This window comes from Sturnira hondurensis, unplaced genomic scaffold, assembly GCF_014824575.4.
Source record: "Sturnira hondurensis isolate 20B ecotype Veracruz unplaced genomic scaffold, ASM1482457v3 Scaffold0003681, whole genome shotgun sequence".
In the NCBI taxonomy this organism is placed as follows: domain Eukaryota; kingdom Metazoa; phylum Chordata; class Mammalia; order Chiroptera; family Phyllostomidae; genus Sturnira; species Sturnira hondurensis.
The window spans coordinates 5,314,516-5,334,478 of record NW_028076312.1 but is presented as its reverse complement, the minus strand read 5'-3'; the positions used below and the strand labels follow the sequence as shown (position 1 = coordinate 5,334,478).

The 19,963-nt window shown below is 40.4% G+C and overlaps 1 protein-coding gene across 6 annotated transcripts in view; it reads left to right on the top strand.

Annotated features, from left to right (window-relative positions):
• Positions 1-18,257, top strand: part of DCUN1D2 (defective in cullin neddylation 1 domain containing 2) — a 38,566-nt gene extending 20,309 nt beyond the window's left edge. For all 6 annotated transcript variants that reach the window (XM_037042078.1, XM_037042080.1, XM_037042081.1 and 3 more), the window contains 3 exons: positions 12,965-13,047; positions 14,688-14,784; positions 16,207-18,257. In XM_037042078.1, coding sequence (XP_036897973.1) covers positions 12,965-13,047; positions 14,688-14,784; positions 16,207-16,286 — 260 coding nt within the window. In that variant the 3' untranslated portion in view covers positions 16,287-18,257. The remainder of the gene's footprint in view (positions 1-12,964; positions 13,048-14,687; positions 14,785-16,206) is intronic.
• The last annotated feature ends 1,706 nt before the right edge of the window (positions 18,258-19,963 follow it).

The window sequence follows — 19,963 nt, the reverse complement described above, 5'->3', positions numbered from 1 at the left end:
TCAGCCTATGAACTTTGTTCTCACGGTGACGAAATGGATAATCAGGAGACCAGGTCCCAAGTTCAACTCCTGACTTCCCTGTTTTGCCCCCACCTAAAAATAACTCCCTTTGCACTCCGTAGTCCCAGCTACCTGATGACACCTTCAACCTCAGCTTTATTTTTTGGATCTGATCTATTGTAGCTCCATTCTTTTCAACTGTGAAGACTGAGTCATCTTCAGGAATCTTATCAATGCCTGAAGGAGGCATACCTTTTATTTTCTAATTTGTGAAGGAAAATGACTTTATTTTTATTTTTTTAATTTTATTTTAATTGTTGTTCAAGTACAGTTTTCTATCTTTTATTCCCATCCCAGCCCACCCACCCAGCCCTCCCCACCTCCCTCCCATTTCCACCCCCCCCCAGTTTTTGTCCATGTGTCCTTTATGCTTGTTCCTGTAAACTCTTCCCCTTTTTTCCTGAAATTCCCTCCCCTCTCCCCTCTAGTCACTGTCAGCCTGTTCTCTATTTCAGTGTCTTTGGTTGTATTTTGCTTATTTGTTTATTTTATTGTTTAGATTCCCATTAAAGGTGAGATCATATGGTATTTGTCTTTCAACACCTGGCTTCTTTCGCTTAGCATAATGCTCTCCAGTTCCATCCATGCTGTCGCAAAGGGTAGGAGGAAGCGTATCTTAACCATCATTTCCAGTACAGCAAGGACTTAGTCACTGCCACTGAAGCAGGTCAGCATCCAAGGTGTGCAGGAACCCCTCTGAGGGAGGGGCGCTCCCCACACACGAGAGGGGTATGGGCGCGTGGGAAGCATAGGAAGTGCCAGAAGCTTAGCCTTGTCCTAGGCTGTGCTGTGGTACCTTCCATCTTGAGGTAGCAGCTCTTCGGTTGCCAACCCCTGGTTTATTTAACAGTGTAAGAAGTATTTTGTTTTAATTATTTTGGGAAGACTAAGAAAAATGTATGAAATATATGAGCTCTGGTACTTCGGCGTGACAGTTGAGCCCAGCAGTCACTTCCTCTCAAACCCTTTTCGAGTTTACTTTGTTTTAGATTAAAAACTGTCCCCCTTTTTCACCTCTCTTTCTCTTATGCCATTGTCTGTTGAGTTTATTTGCCCTTGCATTTCTTTTAGTTTAGGTATTTCTGAAATGATTTTTTTGTATTTCTTATTCTTGAGTTTTGTTCCCTGGTTTCTGAGTTTTTCTAATTATGATACGTGTTCTTTCATGTTTTGTGTCATTTCTTAATGTCTTTTATCTTGTTTTGAAATGGGAGGTCACAATTTTTATCTGTACTGGCATGTTTCCTGCATGTGCTCATTTTCTAGGGATGATGTTCTGGTTGTAGGATCTTTTTTTTTGGGATGGAGTTACAAGGGGTCCGACCTCAGTGCTTTTCTCTGGCTCCGTTCATGTGAATTCACTTTCCTGGGCTTTCAGGAGGAGGATGGTTCAGGGCAGCATTCTCACTTCACAGAGCTCTCTCCTCTGGGACATGTGTGTACACACATACATGTGCACACAGTGCTGCATGTGTGTGGCATGTGCCTGTGTGCCTGTATGTGTTTGTGTCTCCGTGCATGTATACATGTATATATGCATGTGCGTGTTGTGTACAATAATGTGAAGTTTGCTTTCTAAGGTTTTCTGGCTCTATCCCTCTCACCCACTTTTATCTCTTTTCCTGTCTGCTGTTCTCCCCTGTTTAACCCGTGCACTCCCAACCACCTCTCTATTAGTGCCGCCCTGTCTAGAGGCGCCTTGGTAGGTCAGTTCTGAGTTCGTGGGATCCAGGGTGCCTCAGCTCCTGCAGCCCTGGTGGCAGGTCCCTGAACCCTCCTCTCATTGGTCACAGAGACGGCCCAATGCAGCTGTCCTCATCTCATCCTGGCCAGGCTTTGCAGTGAATGCCTGCTGGCCACTCTGGGGTGCCCCGTGGTCATACCCATCTGAGACGCCGTGCCCCACTCACCCCCTCCCTCATTACATAGCTCTTGTGGCTGCTGGTGGTCCATCCTCTCCTACCCATAGTTTCAGTTCATGATGATGCCTTCTCACCTGATTTTGCTGTCACTGTTGCCTTTGACTTTAGGACTTGCTCTCTAGTTGCATTATTTGTTTTCATGTGAAGATCCAGAGAAATCTAAAAACTAAACTACCTGTTCCACCACCTTTCCAGGACCCGTCCATGTGCCTTTGAGTGTTAAGTTTTCATCGATTGCTTGTCAAAGGATAGAAAGGAAGGGCCAAGGCATGTATCTGCTTGTTCTAGAATCATCAAGAACAGTCTTTTTCTCCAAGACTATTCATTAGTTCTTTCTTTTCTTTTTACCATTTTCACTGTTTTTAAGTGTACAGCTAGCTCAGTGGCCCATTGTTGTCCAACCATTGCTACCATCCGTCTGTAGAACTCTTTCATTTTGCTAGACTAAAACTTTGCCCCGTTAAATAAAGACTCCCCATTTTTCCTGTCTCATTGAATTTGACTAGGTAACTCACATCAGTGAGGTCATACAGCCTTTGTCCTTTCATTACTCATTATTTCATTTAACACATTTTCCTCAAGCTTCATTCATGTTGTAGCATGTCAGATTTCCTTTCTTTTGAAGGCTGAATAATATTCTACTGTGTGTATTGCCACACTTTGCCTATTTGTCCCCCATCCATGGGCATCTGGGTTGCTTCCACCCTTTGTCTGTGGTGGACAGTGCTGCTGAGAACACGGGTGCATGAGTCTCTGCTGGAGTCCCAGCTTTTCGGTTCTTTTGGGTAACTGCCCAGAAGTGGAATTGCGGGGTCGTATGGTAATTCTATGATTTTGTTTTTGTTTTTTTAAGAAACCACCATATTATTTTCTACGGCATTAGATTTTACGTCCCCACCAACAGGGACTGTAAATTGCACAAGGCTCCAATTTATCCACAATCTCGTCAACACATGTTATTTTCTGGTTTTGTTTATGTTTTTTTAAATAATAGTCATCCTGATAGGTGTGCAGAAAAGTGTTCTTTTATCAGCTGATTTTTAACTTTTGGGACTAAAACTCTTACTTCTTATCTTCTTCCCTCCATTCTATTCCTTCCTAAGAGGCTGAAGCAAAACAGTCATTAAAAATTAAAGCCTATTTTAGTTTGGACTTCGAATACCCAGTAACAATCATCAGTGTTCTAGAAACTAACAAACAGCACAACAGCAGCACTGAAGGAGGTTCGGGCTGCTCTCATTCCGCATCCCTGGGACATCCGCACTGAGACTTGCCCGTTCGTCAAGGACAAGTGCCGTGTTCCCAACAGGTGGTCCCTTCTGCCACGGTTATTATTTCTTCTTATGCTGCCTTTAAAAAAAAAACAAAAACCACTTCTCACCATTTCCATATTATTTCTAATTAACACTCACCTGAACAAAAAGTATTACCTTCCATGCTTTCATAATATTTGGCTAATTCAGGTACAAATATAATTATTATTATACTTCAAAAGGAAAATTTAAGTAATGTTTTACTTTTGAGCACTTTAATTCTTAGAGCCTTATTTAGCTTCATTTTTTAATATATTTTATTTATTTATCCTTAGAGGGGAAGGGAAGGAGAGAGGAAGAGAAACATCAATGTATGGTTGCTTCTTGTGCCTCCCCTGCTGGGAACTGGCCCCTGCAGGAAACTGGCCTGCAACCCAGGTATATGCCCTGACTGGGTATCAAACTGCGATCGTCTGGTTCGCAGGCCCATGCTCAATCCACTGAGCTACACCAGCCAGGGCTTTTAGCTTCATTTTTAAAGGGATAATTAGTCTTATCCAAATTTTAATATAACAGCAGTTATTCTTTATTGTTGTTAAATGGTTACCAGGAAACAGCACCTTGAAATTTCAGTAAATGAGAATACAGTATTCCTTCTGGCTGTTTATTCTGTGACCTTAATATATTCAATGTAATGTACAATGATTAAGCTTCTGTCAGAAATAATTTTTACACTTATTGATATAGTTTACAATCTGTGGGATTCCTTTCCTTTAATGTTGAAATAAAAATGTTCAAAAAGGGTTAGCATTTCATTTAACTTTCATGTGCAGGTATTGTTTTCAAGAATTTTTATCTTATAATGCTAAGCTAACTGGCCAGAAGTGGAAAAGCATTCAAGAACTTTTTTTAAGTTATGACTTACAGTGGGTCCTTGCAGAGTGAGGGCTCAGACCAGCACATCTGCGTCACCTGGGAACTTGCCCAAATTGCAGATTTCTCAGGTCATACCCCAGACCCACTGATTTGGTTGGTAGTTGCTGCATAACAAAGTACCTGAAAACTTAGTGGCTTCAAACAGTAATCATTGTTTTACAGCGCATGGTCTTTTGGGTCAGGATTCGGGCAGGCCTCAGTGTCGTAGTCCTTCTGTTCCACGTTGTGTTAGTTCAGATGCTCAGTGGATTTTCAGTGGTCGGCTGGATGAGGTTGAAATGCCCAGCAGAGGACTTGTGAGAGGGTCTGATGCCTCTGCGCTCCTCCACATGGCTCCCCTGGGCTTTCTTACAGCGTGGTGGCCTCGGGCTGAAAGGGCTCCTGATGTGGAAGCTGCATATTTCATGGGTAGGGTGTGTAGGAGCTGCATGTCTCTTAAGGCCCAGTCCTGGAAACCCTATAGTATCAGTTCCATTTCAAGTTACCACGTTCGACATACATTATGAATTCCATGGTAATTTATGAGATTGTAAATTAAAGTCTAAATTAATTACCATATTTAAAATTTTAAAATGTATTTTCTTTCTCCATGAATATTTTAAAGAAATTAAGTAACTTGGTAAAGAGTATTTTGAAACATTTTACAATATTTAAACTAATATGTTTAGCCTCTATTTAAGTAAATTTTCCTTAGCATCGGGAAGCAAAAAAGTGTGAAATTTATCCTGTAATTCCTTTATCTTTGTATTTATTTTCTGTCTATAGGTACTTAAATAAGATATACCAAAATCAAAATTACCCACCAGAGAATTAGAACAGTTACCAATTTTGTTTTTTTGCTTTATAAGAGAAATTTGGAGAATTTCATTTGGTATTAAGTTTCATATTGTATTTCATATTGAATATGGAATTGTATTAAAACAGTAACCTCTTCTGGAAATGATTATATTATTCAAACAGTTCAAGTACAGTGTATTCTCTATTTTAGGAGGATTTGAGGGATTTTTTTTTTAAGAAAGCAAGACTACACATCTAAAATAGAACAATACATTTTATGGTTTCCAAAGTATATTACCCAGTCTGTATTCTGAAAGATTAAGTATAAATTAAGGAGATTGATACAAGTCTTCCTATAGTTTCTAAAAAAAGCATGGACATCAGTGGAAAAGAGGAATCAAGGAAAGGGTTTCTAGAGTTTATTCTTCATTTCCTTCATGTTTGTGTGTCTATGTGTGTCTGTGTCTGTTCATGAGCACCTAAGTATGTAAAGCCAAGCTTGATGGGCATAAAGGGAGAGATCGACAGAAGTACAGTCAGAGTAGGGGATGTTAACACCCCATTGACTTCAATGGATAGATTTTCCAGGCAGAAAATCAACAAGGAGACAGCAGCCTTAAATGATACACTAGAGCAAATGGGTTTAATTGATATCAGAGCATTTCACCTCAAAGCAACAGAATATACCTTCTTTCCAAGTGCACATGGAATGCTTTCTAGGACAGACCACATGTTAGGACACAAGTAGGTCTCAATAAATTTATGAAGATTGAAATCATATCAAGCATCTTCTCTAACCACAATGCTATGAAGCTAGAAATCAATCAAAAGAAGAAAACTGAAAAATACACAAAGGCATGGAAGCTAAATAACATGCAATTAAACAATGAATGGATTAACAATGAGGTCAAGAAAGAAATCAAAAGATACCTTGAAACAAGTGAAAATTAGAACACAGCAACCCAAAATCTGTGGGACACAGAGAAAGCAATCCTAACAGGGAAATTCATAGCATTACAGGCCTACCTCAGGAAGCAAGAAAAAGCTCAAACAAGCAATTTCATTTTACACTTAAAGTAACTTGAAAAAGAACAACAAACAAAGCCAAAAGTGAATAGAAGGAAGGGAATAATAAAGATCAGAGTAGACATAAATGAAATATTGTCTAAAAAAGAGAGACAAAAGATTGATGAATCCAAGAGCTGGTTTTGAAAAGATAAACAAGATTGACAAATCTTTAACCAGACTCATCAAGAAAAAAAGATGCACGACCCAAATAAATAAAATCAGAAATGAAAGAGGAAGAACAACAAGTATATGCCAACAAATGGGACAACCTGCATGAAATGGATAAATTCCTAGAAACTAAATCAAGGAGAATAAGAGAATCTGAATAGACAGATTACACCTAGTGAAACTGAAGCAGCAATAAAAAAACTCTCAGCAAACAAAAACCCTGGATCCGATGGCTTCACAGTTGAATTTTACCAAACATTCCAAGAAAAACTGACACATCTCCTCAAACAATTGCAAAACATTCAAGAGGAGGGAAGACTCCCAAGCTCATTTTATGAGGCCAACATTTTCCTAATTCCAAATCCAGATAAAGACACTACTAAAAAAAGAAAGAAAATTATAGGCCAATATGCCGGATGAACATAGATTGTAAAGTCCTCAATAAAATATTAGCAAACCAAACAGTAATACATCAAAAAGGTAATACTCCATGATCAAGTGGGATTTGTTCTGGGGATGCAAGGTTAGTACAACATTCACAAATCGATAGATGTGATACACCACATAAACAAATGAAAGATAAAAAACACATTATCACATCAATAGATGCAGAAAAAGCATTCTGATAAAATTCAGCACCAATTATGATAAAACCTCTCAGCAAAGTGGGTACATACCTCACCATATTAAGGCTATATATGACAAACACACTACCAGCATCATACTCCATGGGCAACAACTATAAGTGTTCCACTTAAGATTGGGAGCAATACAGGGATGTCCACTTTTACCTCTCTTATTAAACATAATACTGGAAGTTTTAGCCACAGCAATCAACAAGTAGAAGAAATAAAATGTATTCAAATTGGAAAGGAAGAAGGTGTCATTATTTGCAGATGACATGATACTGTACATAAAGAACCCTAAAGATTCCACCCAGGAACTACTAGAACTAGTCAATGAATTGTGTAAAATAGCAGGACACAAAATTAATATCCAGAAATCAGTTGCATTTTTATATGCCAATAATGAACTGTCAAAAAAGGAAATTAAGAAAACAATTCCATTTGCAAAAAGAATCAAATATTGAGGAATAAGTTTAACCAAGAATGTCAAAGACCTGTACTCAGAAAATTATAAGACACTGGGGAAAGAAAATGAAAAAGATATAAGTAAGTGGAAATGTATACCATGTTCATGGGTAGAAATAATTAACATCATTAAAACTACCCAAAGCATCCTATAGATTCAATTCAATTCCTATCAAGATTCCAATGTCATATTTCACAGGTCCAGAATAAATATTTCAAAAATTGATATGGAACCACAAAAGATCCCGAATAGCAACAGCAATCTTGAGAAAGAACAAAGTTGAAGGAAGCACGCTACCTAATATCAAAATATACTATAAGGCCATAAAAATCAAAACAGCACTAGCAAAATAAAAAAACCCAAACAGATATATAGATCAATGGAACAGAAGAGAAAGCCCAGAAATATACCCATAACTTTATAGTCAATTAATATCTAACAGAGGAAGCAAGTACATACAATGGGATAAAGATAGTTTATCAATAAATGGTGTTATAAAGATTGGACAGAATATGTACAGAAAAATGAAACAGGACTGCTTTCTTACACCACACACAAGAGCGAAATAAAAATGGATTAAAGACTTAAATGTTAAGACTTGAAACCATAAAAATCATAGAAGAAAACACAGTAAAATCTTGGACATTTCTCATAGCAATTTTTTTTGTGTTATATCTCCTCAGTCAAGGGAAACAAAAGAAAAAGTAAACAAATGGGACTACATCAAACTAAGAAGTTTTTGCACAGCAAAGGAAAACATCAACAAAGTTATAAGATGACCATGGAATGGGACAAATTCACCAATACATCTGATAAGGGGTTAATATCCAAAACTTATAAAGAACTTAAAAAACTCAATACAAAAAAAAAATCCAGTGTAAAAATGGACAAAGGGACTTTTGGCCAAAATGGAGGCATAGGTGGAAATACTGGAAATTTGGTTGTACTTCCTTGTACAACCAAATTTAAGGACAACAAAGATTTAGAAACAGAAACACAACCAGGACAGAAAATAGAACTGTACCGAAGTCCAACAACAACTAACCATTCATCCAGACCAGTAAGAGGGGCGGAGTTGACTGCAGGTGGAGAGGGGTCTCAGCAGGAGGAGGCTGTGGTTCGCAGACCCAGCTGGGTGTGGGGATGAAACGAGCAAACCCAGTGAGGGCGTAAGGCAGTTGGCTGACCTGGGACACACATTTGCACGCAGATAAACCAGACAAAAAAGGGGCAGTGAGACAAATCGTGCAACCCAGGGCCCCATCACCAGGAAATAAAGCCTAAAAGCACCAATTGAAAAAACTTTCGGGGATTAGGTACCGGCAGAGACTACCAGCCTCACAGGAGAGTCCGTTGGAGAGACTCACAGGGTCCTAAAACATACACAAGCCCACCCACATGGGAACCAGCACCAGAAGGGCCTAATTTGCTTGTGGGAGTGGCAAGGGGACCAAAATCTGAGAGAGAGTGGAAAAAGCACCATTGCTCCCCCTCTGACCCTGCCCCCAATACAGCAGCACAATCCAGCAACTGGGTTAACCCTCCTGGTAAACACCTGAGGCTCTGCCCCTCATACGTAACAGGTGGGAACAGACCAAAATATGGCTCAAGCTGAACAAATCAAAGCCCCAGAGCCAATACTTTTAAGCAACCAAGAGATAGCCAACCTATCAGATGCACAGTTCTAAACACTGGGGATCTGGATGCTCACCGAAGTGGTTGATTTTGGTCGCAAATTAGATGAAAAAATGAAGGCTAAACTAAGTGACAAATGCACAGGAAACCAATAGTGATGAAAACTGGTACTCAAATCTATGGAATGGACCAGAAGGAAGAAAGAAACAACCAAACAGAAAAGAATGAAGAAATAAGAATTCAAAAAAATGAGGAGAGGCTTAGGAACCTCCAGGACATCTTTAATAAATGTTCCAACATCCAAATTATAGGGGTACCAGGAGGGGAAGAGGAAGAGCAACAAGTGGAAAACTTATTTGAACAAAAAGTAAAGGAGAACTTCCCCAGTCTGGCAAAGGAAATAGACTTCCAGGAAATCCAGGAAGCTCAGAGAGTCCCAAAGAAGGTGGACCCAAGGAGGAACACAGCAAGGCACATCGTAATTACATTAGCCAAGATGAAAATGAAGGAGAGAATCCTTGAAGCAGCAAGAGATAAGGGGACAGTCACCTACAAAGGAGTTCCCATCAGACTATCAGCTGATTTCTCAAAAGAGACCTTACAGGCAAGAAGGGGCTGGAAAGAAGTATTCCAAGTCATGAGATCCAAAGACCTACATCCAAGATTGCTTTATCCAGCAAAGCTTTCATTCAGAATGGAAGGGCAGATAAAGTGCTTCCCAGATAAAGTCAAGTTAAAGGAGTTCATCATCGCCAAAGCCTTATCATGTGAAATGCTAAAGGGACTTATCTAAGAAAAAGGAGTTAAAAAATATGAACAGTGAGAGGACAACAAACTCACAGTTGTTAACAGCCACACCTAAAACAAAAGAAAACTAAGAGGACAGCTAGATCAGGAGCGGAGCCACAGAAATGGAGATCACATGGAGGGTTAGCAACAGAGGAGTGGGAAGAGGAGAAGGCGGGAGAAGGTACAGACAATAAGTAGCGTAGACAGTGGGGATAAAATAAGACAGGGGGAGGGCAAGAGTAGTGTGGGAAATGTAGAAGCTAAAGAACCTATAACACATGGACATGAACTAAAGGGGGGAATGTGGGAGGAGGGGGAGTGCAGGGTGGAGGGGAATGAAGGGGGGAAATGGAACAATTGTAATGGCATAATTAATAAAAAATATTAAAAAATAAAATAATATAAATAAAGCCCCATTAAAAAAATGGGCAAAAGACCCAAATAGAAACTTCTCTAAAGAGGACATACAGATGGCCAATAGACATATGAAAAGATGCTCAACGTCACTAGTCATCAAGGAAATGCAAAATAAAACCACAGTGAGATACCATCTCACACCTGTCAGAATGGCTGTCATCAATAAATCAACAAACAACAAGGGCAGGTGAGGATGTGGAGAAAGAGGAACACTTTTGTGCCGTTGGTGGGAATGGAGATTGCTGCAGCCACTGTGGAAATCAGTATGGAGATACCTCAAAAAATTAAAAATGCAACAGCTGTATGACCTAGCAATTTTACTTCTGGGAATTTATCTGAAGAAGCCCAAAACACTAATTCAAAAGAATATAAGCACCCCTATGCTCATTGCAGTGTTATTCACAATAGCCAAGATTTGGAAGCAGCCCAAGTGTTCATCGGTAGATGAGTGGATAACACAACTATGGTACATTTACATAATGTACTATGTACTATGTACTACTACTCACCCATAAAACAAGAAAATCTTACTCTTTGCAACAGCACGTATGGACCTGAAGAACATTATGCTAAGTGAAAAAGCCGGTCAGAGAAAGACAAATACTATATGATTTCACTGATACGTGGGATCTAATGAACAAACTGAACTAACAAGCAGAACAGAGCCAGACTCAGAGAGAGAGAGCAGGCTGACAGCTCTGGAGGCGGGTTTAGGGGGTGGAGGGATCAAACAAAAACAAAAGAGGACTCATGGATGTGGACAACAATGTGGTAGTTGTGGGGAAGGGAGGGTGGGTGGAGGTAGCAGAGGGGATAGGGGGATATATGGTAATGGAAAATATACAATTAAAAAAGCATACAAATCAGGAACTTTATAGATTTCTAGGACCAAACTCATCCAAAAGTAACTAGATTAACTGTCTGCCATGAAACATTTTTTCTTTCCTTCCCAGGTTTACCTCCATTTCTCAGTGTGAGACTTTTCATCCTTTAGATGAATTGAGTGTAGATTTCAATTAACATTCTTCCTAAGTGGTAAAGATGTAGGCTTAGCAGGACAAGACTAATGGTCTTAGCATTGGACTGCGGGTCCCGTAGGTAGGGTTCAGCGAGCCTTTCCATGCTGTTGGTTCTTTGGAACTTCCTGACCATTTCTTTCTTCTGATTAAGACTCCAGGATATTTAAGGCTGAGAAAGTCTATAGTGAACTTTAAACACATTGGGAATGTAGGCATTTTATCCAAAGTTGGTCGTTATTCAAACATCTCTTTTGGTTATCCAATTTTAATAATGATTGACCCTGGAGATCTCAGGTTAGAGCTATAACTTTAATAATTTTTGTCCAGGTGGGACCAAACAAGATTTAGGTGAAAATCTTTCAGTATTTTGCATTTAAAATAATCTGTTAGTTTAATATTTTTCTTATGCTTTTCACATTAGTTTATCTGACATACATACATAAACATATAATTAGGAAATTATTTCATTATAACTGTTCTTTTACTATCTAAAAGTAGTGAAGCCCTAGCTGGTGTAGCTCAGTGGATTGAGTGCGGGCCTACAAACCAAGGGACTGCAGTTCAATTCCCAGTCAGGGCACACGCCTGGGTTGCAGGCCAGTTCCCAGCAGGGGACGCACGAGAGGCAAGCGTACATTGGTGTTTCTCTCCCTCTCTCCTTCCCTTCCCCTCTAAAGATAAATAAATAAAATCTTTAAAAAATAAATAAATAAAAGTAGTGAGCATTATGCAACATTAAAGGTTGTCAACTTAAAAAAGTAAACTTCTCAGCCTCTTTATGTACTTTTTATGTCAAGCACATGAAAAGAAATAGATATTAAATTTCTGGTATGCAGAGACTGAATCTCAGTATTCCAATATGGATTGGGGACAGTATTCTAACACAGCCCTACCACTCAGGACTCATATTACATTGAGACACCATCTTAACACTGAGCCCTACAACGTAGGTCTGTATAGAAGGAGTGAAACAATCACTACCTTCCAGCGGAGAGGAAAAAAAGGACATTGACTTTGATTAATAACTGTCTCATTTTTTAACTATCCTTACATCAGCGTATGCCTTGACTATGCCTTGAGAAGTTCAAAGCCCTTATAAACCTTGTATGATTTACTCTGGACTCAGTCTGTTTTCATTTTTACAGCAGCAAGGCAAGTGTATTTGAAAATCAGTATGTCACTTTCTTTCTAAACAAGTTGTTTTAACTTGTAGTTTATCACTGAGAAAGCACGTTGGCCTACCTTTCAAAAAATAAATTATGTGGGGCCCTGGCTGGCGTAGCTCAGTGGATTGAGCACAGGCCTGCGAACGAAAGGATCGTGCACGGTTCGATTCCCAGTCAGGGCACATGCCTGGGTTACAAGCCAGCTCCCAGCAGGGGCCAGTTCCCAGCAGCGGGCACATGAGAAGCAACCATATATTGATATTTCTCTCCCTCTCTCTTTCCCTTCCCTTCTAAAGATAAATAAAATCTAAAAAATAAATAAAATTTTAAATAAATAAATAAATAATGCGCATTAATAGTATCCAGGTTGGTTCAGGTTTAAAGAGAGCCCATATATATGAGAATGAGAGTCTTCAAAAATCATTCATTAGGGAATAATTATTTACATGTTCTTCTTATAACAATACACAAATCCCTTTTTGAAGACATTTGCCCAGAGTTATAAAATTAGATTACATGTAATTTCAGGAACACTTCTGTAAGGATTAAGCATCATAATAAGAATGCTGAATTTTTTTAAGTGAATACAAGTGTGCTAAGAAATGATATTTTCTTGTGAAGAAGTTGGGATTTATTAACTGCTCTTTTTCTCTTTTTGCCAGATTTAGAAATGGCCGTTGCATATTGGAATTTAGTATTATCTGGAAGGTTTAAATTTTTAGATCTTTGGAACACTTTTTTATTGGTAAGTGCCCTCCTGCTTCTCGCTGTGTGTGCCCAGGGTGAAGGGCAGTCAGCAGGTTATTCGGCTGTACATCTTATCTAACCAAAGTATTTCACATGGGCGCGGTGGTGAATGAAAGTCCTATGCAGAGATCACCAGGTAGCCAACAAGTTGCCACACAGTTTTGCCACCTAGAGCACCGCAGACTCTTGAGTTTCAGACAGAGAGACCTCAAAAGTGGCTCCTTCTAGGCTGGGGTTTCAGAAGATGGATTGCATCGTTGTCCAGTGGGACCCTTTTATGGCATGTGGGTTCATAGTCTGGTACCATTTAAAATGTGTTTTGTGGTGTCTAGAAGGAAAGGAGGGCATAGCTGGCCCTTAAGGAGAGAGTTCATCTGTGCTGCAGGCAGACGTTCCTGTCATGCTGGGCCTGCTTTGTTAAGCAGCTCCTTGTAGCATGAAGTGAAGGAAGCCAGGGTAACTGTGGGCTCTTTGAAGTGCATGCAGTACAAGAATACATCCTGACCCAAAAGTAGACCATTGTGACATCAGTTATGCCCAGCTCTCCCTTGTCGGTTCAATCCATGAATGAGAGAGCAGCCCTCACCTGACCAAGGATGAGCCCCTTCACTGAGAACAGCTGTCTTTTAAGGCCCTCCTTGAAGAAGCACGATAATGCCTCCATTCAACTTAGCCACAACAGGTCATGTCTCCTGTTTCACCACTTACTATTTTCGTGGCCAGTAACCTCCCTTGCAGGCATTCCCCAGAGAACCTGCACATGCATGCTCAATGACAGCGTTCTTGCATCACTGAAACAGCAACCACCTGTGTCCATCAGCAGCAGAGGGGAGAGAAACTCAGAGTATAAACACAGTGGTGTACAGCCACAGAGAATGAAAATGAGTCAACCTGGATTCACACTCGTTAGGCTGGACACATGTCAAACAGTGTTGAATGGAACAAAACCAAGTCACAGCAGACTGCATAAGACTTGGTAGTAGTTACACAAATGTTTTTAAATGTGAGACAAGCTTCTAAGTTGTTTGTGAACATGTATGTATACATGTACTGTGTATAAGGACAGGCATGAGAATGAAATATGCTAATGAGGAAGATGAGTTCCCCTGTGAGAGGAAAGAGCAGGAGGAGAAGGAGGTTGGGGTGTTACAGGTTTGCCTCTGCAGCTGGATGGTGAACAACAGAACAGAGCTGTTATATTCTCCATATTTTTGCTATATCTGAAATATTGAAGAACAGATGTTTATAGCAAATCGTCCCAGTATACTGCAAAAACTACATGGTATATAGAAAAATGAATAGATCAAAATACAACTTGTCTATTGCCTTGCATTGTTTCTGAAATTGGTTTGGGATTAGGTAATTAAATTTAAAATGCTGCCCTTGTATTTGACTGAAATGGGAGTTTATAATTTTTGTATTTTACATGTTTTGTTTTCAAATAAACTTTCTTTCTATATTTGTACATTGGCACTGTATAGCTCTTAACATTGATCCAAAGCAGTATTTTTAGCTTTTAAATTTTTTCTTATGATATTTATTTCTCATCAAGTTGTGTATTGAAATAACTAGATCTCTAGAACACCTGAGAGTTACGTCTCTATCTTAAATCTGGTGGTTTTTTCTCTTATGTATTAGGAACATCACAAAAGGTCAATCCCAAGGGACACTTGGAACCTCCTGCTAGATTTTGGAAATATGATTGCAGACGATATGTCTAACTATGACGAAGAAGGTACGAGAAGTCGAAGCCGTAGTCCTTCAGATGAGTGCCAGCAGTGCTGATGCATGTGCTGACTTTTCCTGCCCCCGGCGCACAGGACAGTGATAGTGACACAGACCCTGGGTCAGATGGGCCTGGAGTGTGGGACAGTTGGTGACAGAGCCTGGAGTCAGATGGGACCCAGCTGACTCCTGGCTCGACCACACTGGTGAAACGGAGGTGATGATGATAATAATAGTAATCACTCCATTGTGTCTTATAAACCCCACAGAAGAAAAGTAGTGCCTCATATTTATTTAACTCAAGAAGACAATTCTCTACACTAAGGCTTTTTAAAAATGGACGCGCAGAGAGCCTCATAGCAGGACCACAGAACTAGACAGCAGCAAAGGCTGCTGCACGTGCCTGACCCCACCCGATGCCTCAGGTCTTTAGGCTGTTCAAGCCTGTAGGGTGATGGCAGCTTGCATTTCCTCCCTTGAATGTGATCACAGGTTTAGTAGCCCTTACTGCCAAATAGTTCAGGACGCTCATTCAGGGAACATTTGATCACCTGCTGTGCAGTGGGCGCTTTGCTACATTCAGAAAGGAACGTTCACTCTCCAGACCCCTACCCACTGCCAGTGTCCTTGGTGCCCAGTTAGGAGTGGCTTCCTCTGGGCCATCCTCCTCATCACTCTTCTTTGTTCTAGAAGGTGAAGGCTCTTTAGCAACAGCACTCAGCACTCTGGGGTTAGCCGGCAGTGTAAGTGTCTGTGTCCTCAGCACTCCACACCCTCCCTAGCACAGAGTGGGCAGCTGGTCAGTGCACTGACCAAGTACATGAATAGTTACTTCAGACAGAAGCCCCACTTTCAGGAGCTTTAGCTACAGTGGGTGAGACAAGGCACGCTTGCATAAAAAGGAGCCGAAATGTAAAGGATTGAGTGTATGGCTGGCCCCAGGGTGGTGTGTGAGTGTCATGGGCATTTAGGGTATCATGCCCTATTGAGATGAGTATCGAGAGCCACTTGAATTGGGCCACTTTGGGGAGGGACACAGCTCAGGGAGAAAACAGCGCCCCTAGTGGAGGAAAGTGGCTGCGTCTCACCGGAGAGGGCAAAGGTCCTCTACCAGGGTCCTGACTGCCTAGTGTAGCGGTGAGGGCTGAGGCTGCAGTGGGAACACATGGGCCAGCTGACCCCATGTGCCATCGTCTTCAGAGAGGACTGCACCTGCACGCACACACCACTATCCGCCGGCCCTGGTCAGGCTCGAGCAGAAGGAATCAGTAACTTCAGCAGTCAAGCAAAGCACAGGCTGTAGAAACTAAACATCATTTGAGTTTTTGAACTCTAAGTGTTGGATTATGGGGAAAAAAAGTGCTTTAAATTAAAAAAAATATTGCTTTAAAATGTAAATTGTTTTTTAATATATCTGTTTGTTTTTCTTTAGGAGCGTGGCCTGTTCTTATAGATGATTTCGTGGAATACGCACGACCAGTAGTCACAGGCGGTAAACACAGCCCTTTCTAGGCAGAAAATGAAAATGGCTTAGGATTGCGAAATGAACTGCAACCTGCAAGGAGACATTTTGGTCAATTTCTGTGCACACATGTCACTGATTTCAGAAGTCATCCTTGACCAGTCATCTCTGCTTAAAGAAAACGGTGGCTGAATTTGCACACTGTGAGGAGATCCTCAGAAGACAGCTGCTCGGGGATGTGTGCAGATGGGTTGCATACCTGTTGCTTTGGGAGGTTTCTGCACGATTCAGACAGTGATGGATAAGCATGGAGAGCCTGTTTGCAGGACTGCAGAGCACGCTGTTAATTTGTGATTTCAGGTGAACACCAGCAGCTATCACACTCCACTAAATTATATTGTAATTACACTTTAAAAAAAGTATTTGTGCCCTTGGTAGGATATTGTATTTTTATAAAAGTCAAAGCTGTTTAAAATGTGCCCAAAAGAAAATGATCTTGTCGTGGATTCTAACATTTTTTTAAACTTGGTGCCAGGAATTCCAGATTTATATTTTTTGAATTATTGAATATTTAGATTTACCAGATCTATTTTTGTTTTAATTTTCTCTAGACGTTCATCTGAAAACCATTCTGTAGTTTTTAATAGCCATGACAGTTTCCACAGTGATGGCACGTGTCATCGATGAAAATTCCAGGAAAATTTTTATTTTAAACCACTTACAAGTCAGCAGGTCTGTTTTACTTTTAATGATGTCATTTGAACTTCCTAAGAAGTTTCATAAAGTATGTTTTTTTAATGTATTTTACTACACTTAAGACATTTTCCATGAAAAAAGATTTCTTTTATGAATGATGAATTGTAGAGTTAAAAATTGAGTTGGTTCCTTTCCACTGTCTGTAATATCCACAATGTTCACTCTCCAGCCCATTGTGTGGTTGTACACATTCAGAAGCTAAAACTAAAATGCACATCATTGTCCAAAACAAAAGCCAAATCGGAAACCTCCATCTCATTTGCAAGCGGAGGCCTGTCTTTGCATCACGTTGCTGTCTGATTTTTCTGGTGTTTGCCTTGTCAAGGAGGACCGCCCAGGGCAGCACAGAGATGGGTGGATTGCTTGTCCAAAGGCGATGTACCTGCTCTACTTTGGGAAGAGCTCTGTGTAGAGTTTTGAAAAATCACTGTGTGGACCCTACCTCATATTTGAAAAGATCTTCCCGTCACAAGTGTGCCTGCTGTACTGCCTGTAACCCGGTTTATCAGACAAATAAATTGGGTCATTTTGGGACAGAGGAAGTTCACTTCAGATTTCCTGTAAACAGAAAGCGTGCCTAAAATGTGTCGTTTTGTTTGACTTCCAAAAATGTGATTCATTCAGTGTTTTAGGAAGCACCCATGCACATGAAGTTTGTGTGTACTTGCTGTATGTGAACTATTTATACTTTTGAATGGAAATCTTTCAAAGAGGTTAGCAGGCCGTGGAGGGTTGGAAAGGGGGCTGAGGCCTGGAGACCACAGACTAGGCTGGGTCATCGGCCTGTAATTGGGTGCCGGACCCAGGTGAGTCACTCACCCTCTCCCAGTCCTCCACTTTCATGTCTTAAAAAAAAAAAAAAAAAAAGAGCAAGGCCATCTCTATGTGTAAGTCTGTGGTTTTAAGAGAGCATTTATTTTATATAATAAAAGCTAGCTTTAATAAAAAACCTCAACAAATTTAAAGCATCTTTCAAGGCTTCATGTATTCTTGACATGTAAGTGTTCTGCTCAGAGAAGATTATAGAACTCGGATAATCCTGTATAAATTATAGAGGTCTGCAACACTTTTATTCTTCAGATTTAAAGTTATATGAGGAAAGAAAATGTCCCACGGACATGTTTATCAATAGATGTCAAAACATTAGAATTGGACAAAGGCTCTTCAAAAAATTGTGCAGTTCCTTCCTTCTATTATATACATTTAACTCATGCATGCTATGAAAGTGCTAAGAACTTTGGAAACATTAAAAATAAATTATTTTCTCTGGTGTTGTGGTATACTTTTAATTGTATTCTTGGTTGTTTCTATACTCACCACTAGATGTCAGGATTTTGATCTTGTCTCGGGACTGACAGGAAAGCCACCCCTGTAGCTCAGTGACATATGGGACATTCCCTCCTTGGGTCTAGCCTGCCACCATAGTTAAATGATTATGTCCCAAAATTGACAGCTTTAGTCATTTATTTTTCTTTTTAAGTGTCACATAGTGTGCTAAATGTGATCGTTTTTATGTGAAAAAGTGTATATCTCATACAGACCTTGAATTAATAGAAATTATGTAACGAGAATACACTAAAAAGCAAGGAATAAATATATTGAAAATAGCCTTGGCTGGTGTGGCCTAGTGGGTTGAGCATGAGCCTGCAAACCCAAGGGTCACCCGTTTAATTCCCAGTCAGGGCGCATGCCTGGCTTGCAGGCCAGGTTCCCAGTAGGGAGTCCATAAGAGGCAACCACACGTTGATGTTTTTCTCCCTCTCTTTCTCCCCTCTCTCTAAAAATAAATAAAATCTTAAAAATATATATTGAAAATACACAAATTAACCAAACATAATAGGTTTAATAAATACATGTTACTTATACCTTCATAGAGTCCCTGTCAAGAAATCCTGGAATAGATGTTGTGATCGCTCTTTAACTGGCGGTGTAACACATTTCATTGTGTTACTTTAACTCGGAAGTTGAAGCGTAATGTCATACACATATCCCAGACTTCAGGCTCCACGGAGGCAGGGTAGGTTTTCTCTGCTAGTTGCTATATTCACAGTTGGTGGCATACAGACGGGGCTCAGTAATTGTTGAGCAAATTAGGGAACACATCTCTTCCTATTTGCTGACATAGGACAGATAGTATGGAATTGCTTCTGGCATCTTCAATAAAGGCTTCTGCTGCCTCAGAATTAGCAAATGAAAATAGCCCTAGACCGTACCTCTGCCCTCAACAATACACATTTCTGGCAAACAATGCCGTTCCACCTGCAGTGGGAGTTGTCCGGATACAGGGCTGCTGCTGTCTGTCTTGCCCAGCAACCCAGAACCATCTGTATTGATTTTGAAGGACCACCTGCTTCAGGACCTCTCAGAACCGCACTTAGCTAGAATAACATTCCAGGACCTGGTTTTTAATGAGCGCTGTTGTAATACTCCATGTTCATTTAAATGCATCTTAGCATCTTGTTATTATTCTGTTTTCAGCAGATGTGTTTCTTAAGTCCAGGTGTGCTGCCCTCCCACTTCTGGTGTGATGTGTGACCAGGTCCTAGGGAGCAAGGGGAAGCATGGGGACACTGTCGCTCTTCCCCCAGGGCCTGGGGGACAGTGAGATGGACTGCTTTCCTAACTTCTTGTCTCAAATCAAGATCCCCGGTTTACACATGCCAGCCTCTTCACGCCTTTGCGCATTCTCACTGTGAATCAGCAGGGTGTGTAAATACACGGAGCTGGTGGCACCATCACAATCCCACTGCGAGGCTTTGTGCTCTGCTCACGCACCTTGCAGTCTAAAGTCTGGTTATTTGGACGCCCTTCTGGTGAACATTGCACTGTAAGGACACTTCATAATCTCTTACACTGGAGCTAGACGTGCTCTGTTTCTTTACACTTTGAATTTTCTCAGTTTTCTATCAGAAACACATTTTTGTAATTTAAAAAGATTTTCCCCAAAATAAAACCATGATGGATGAATCTC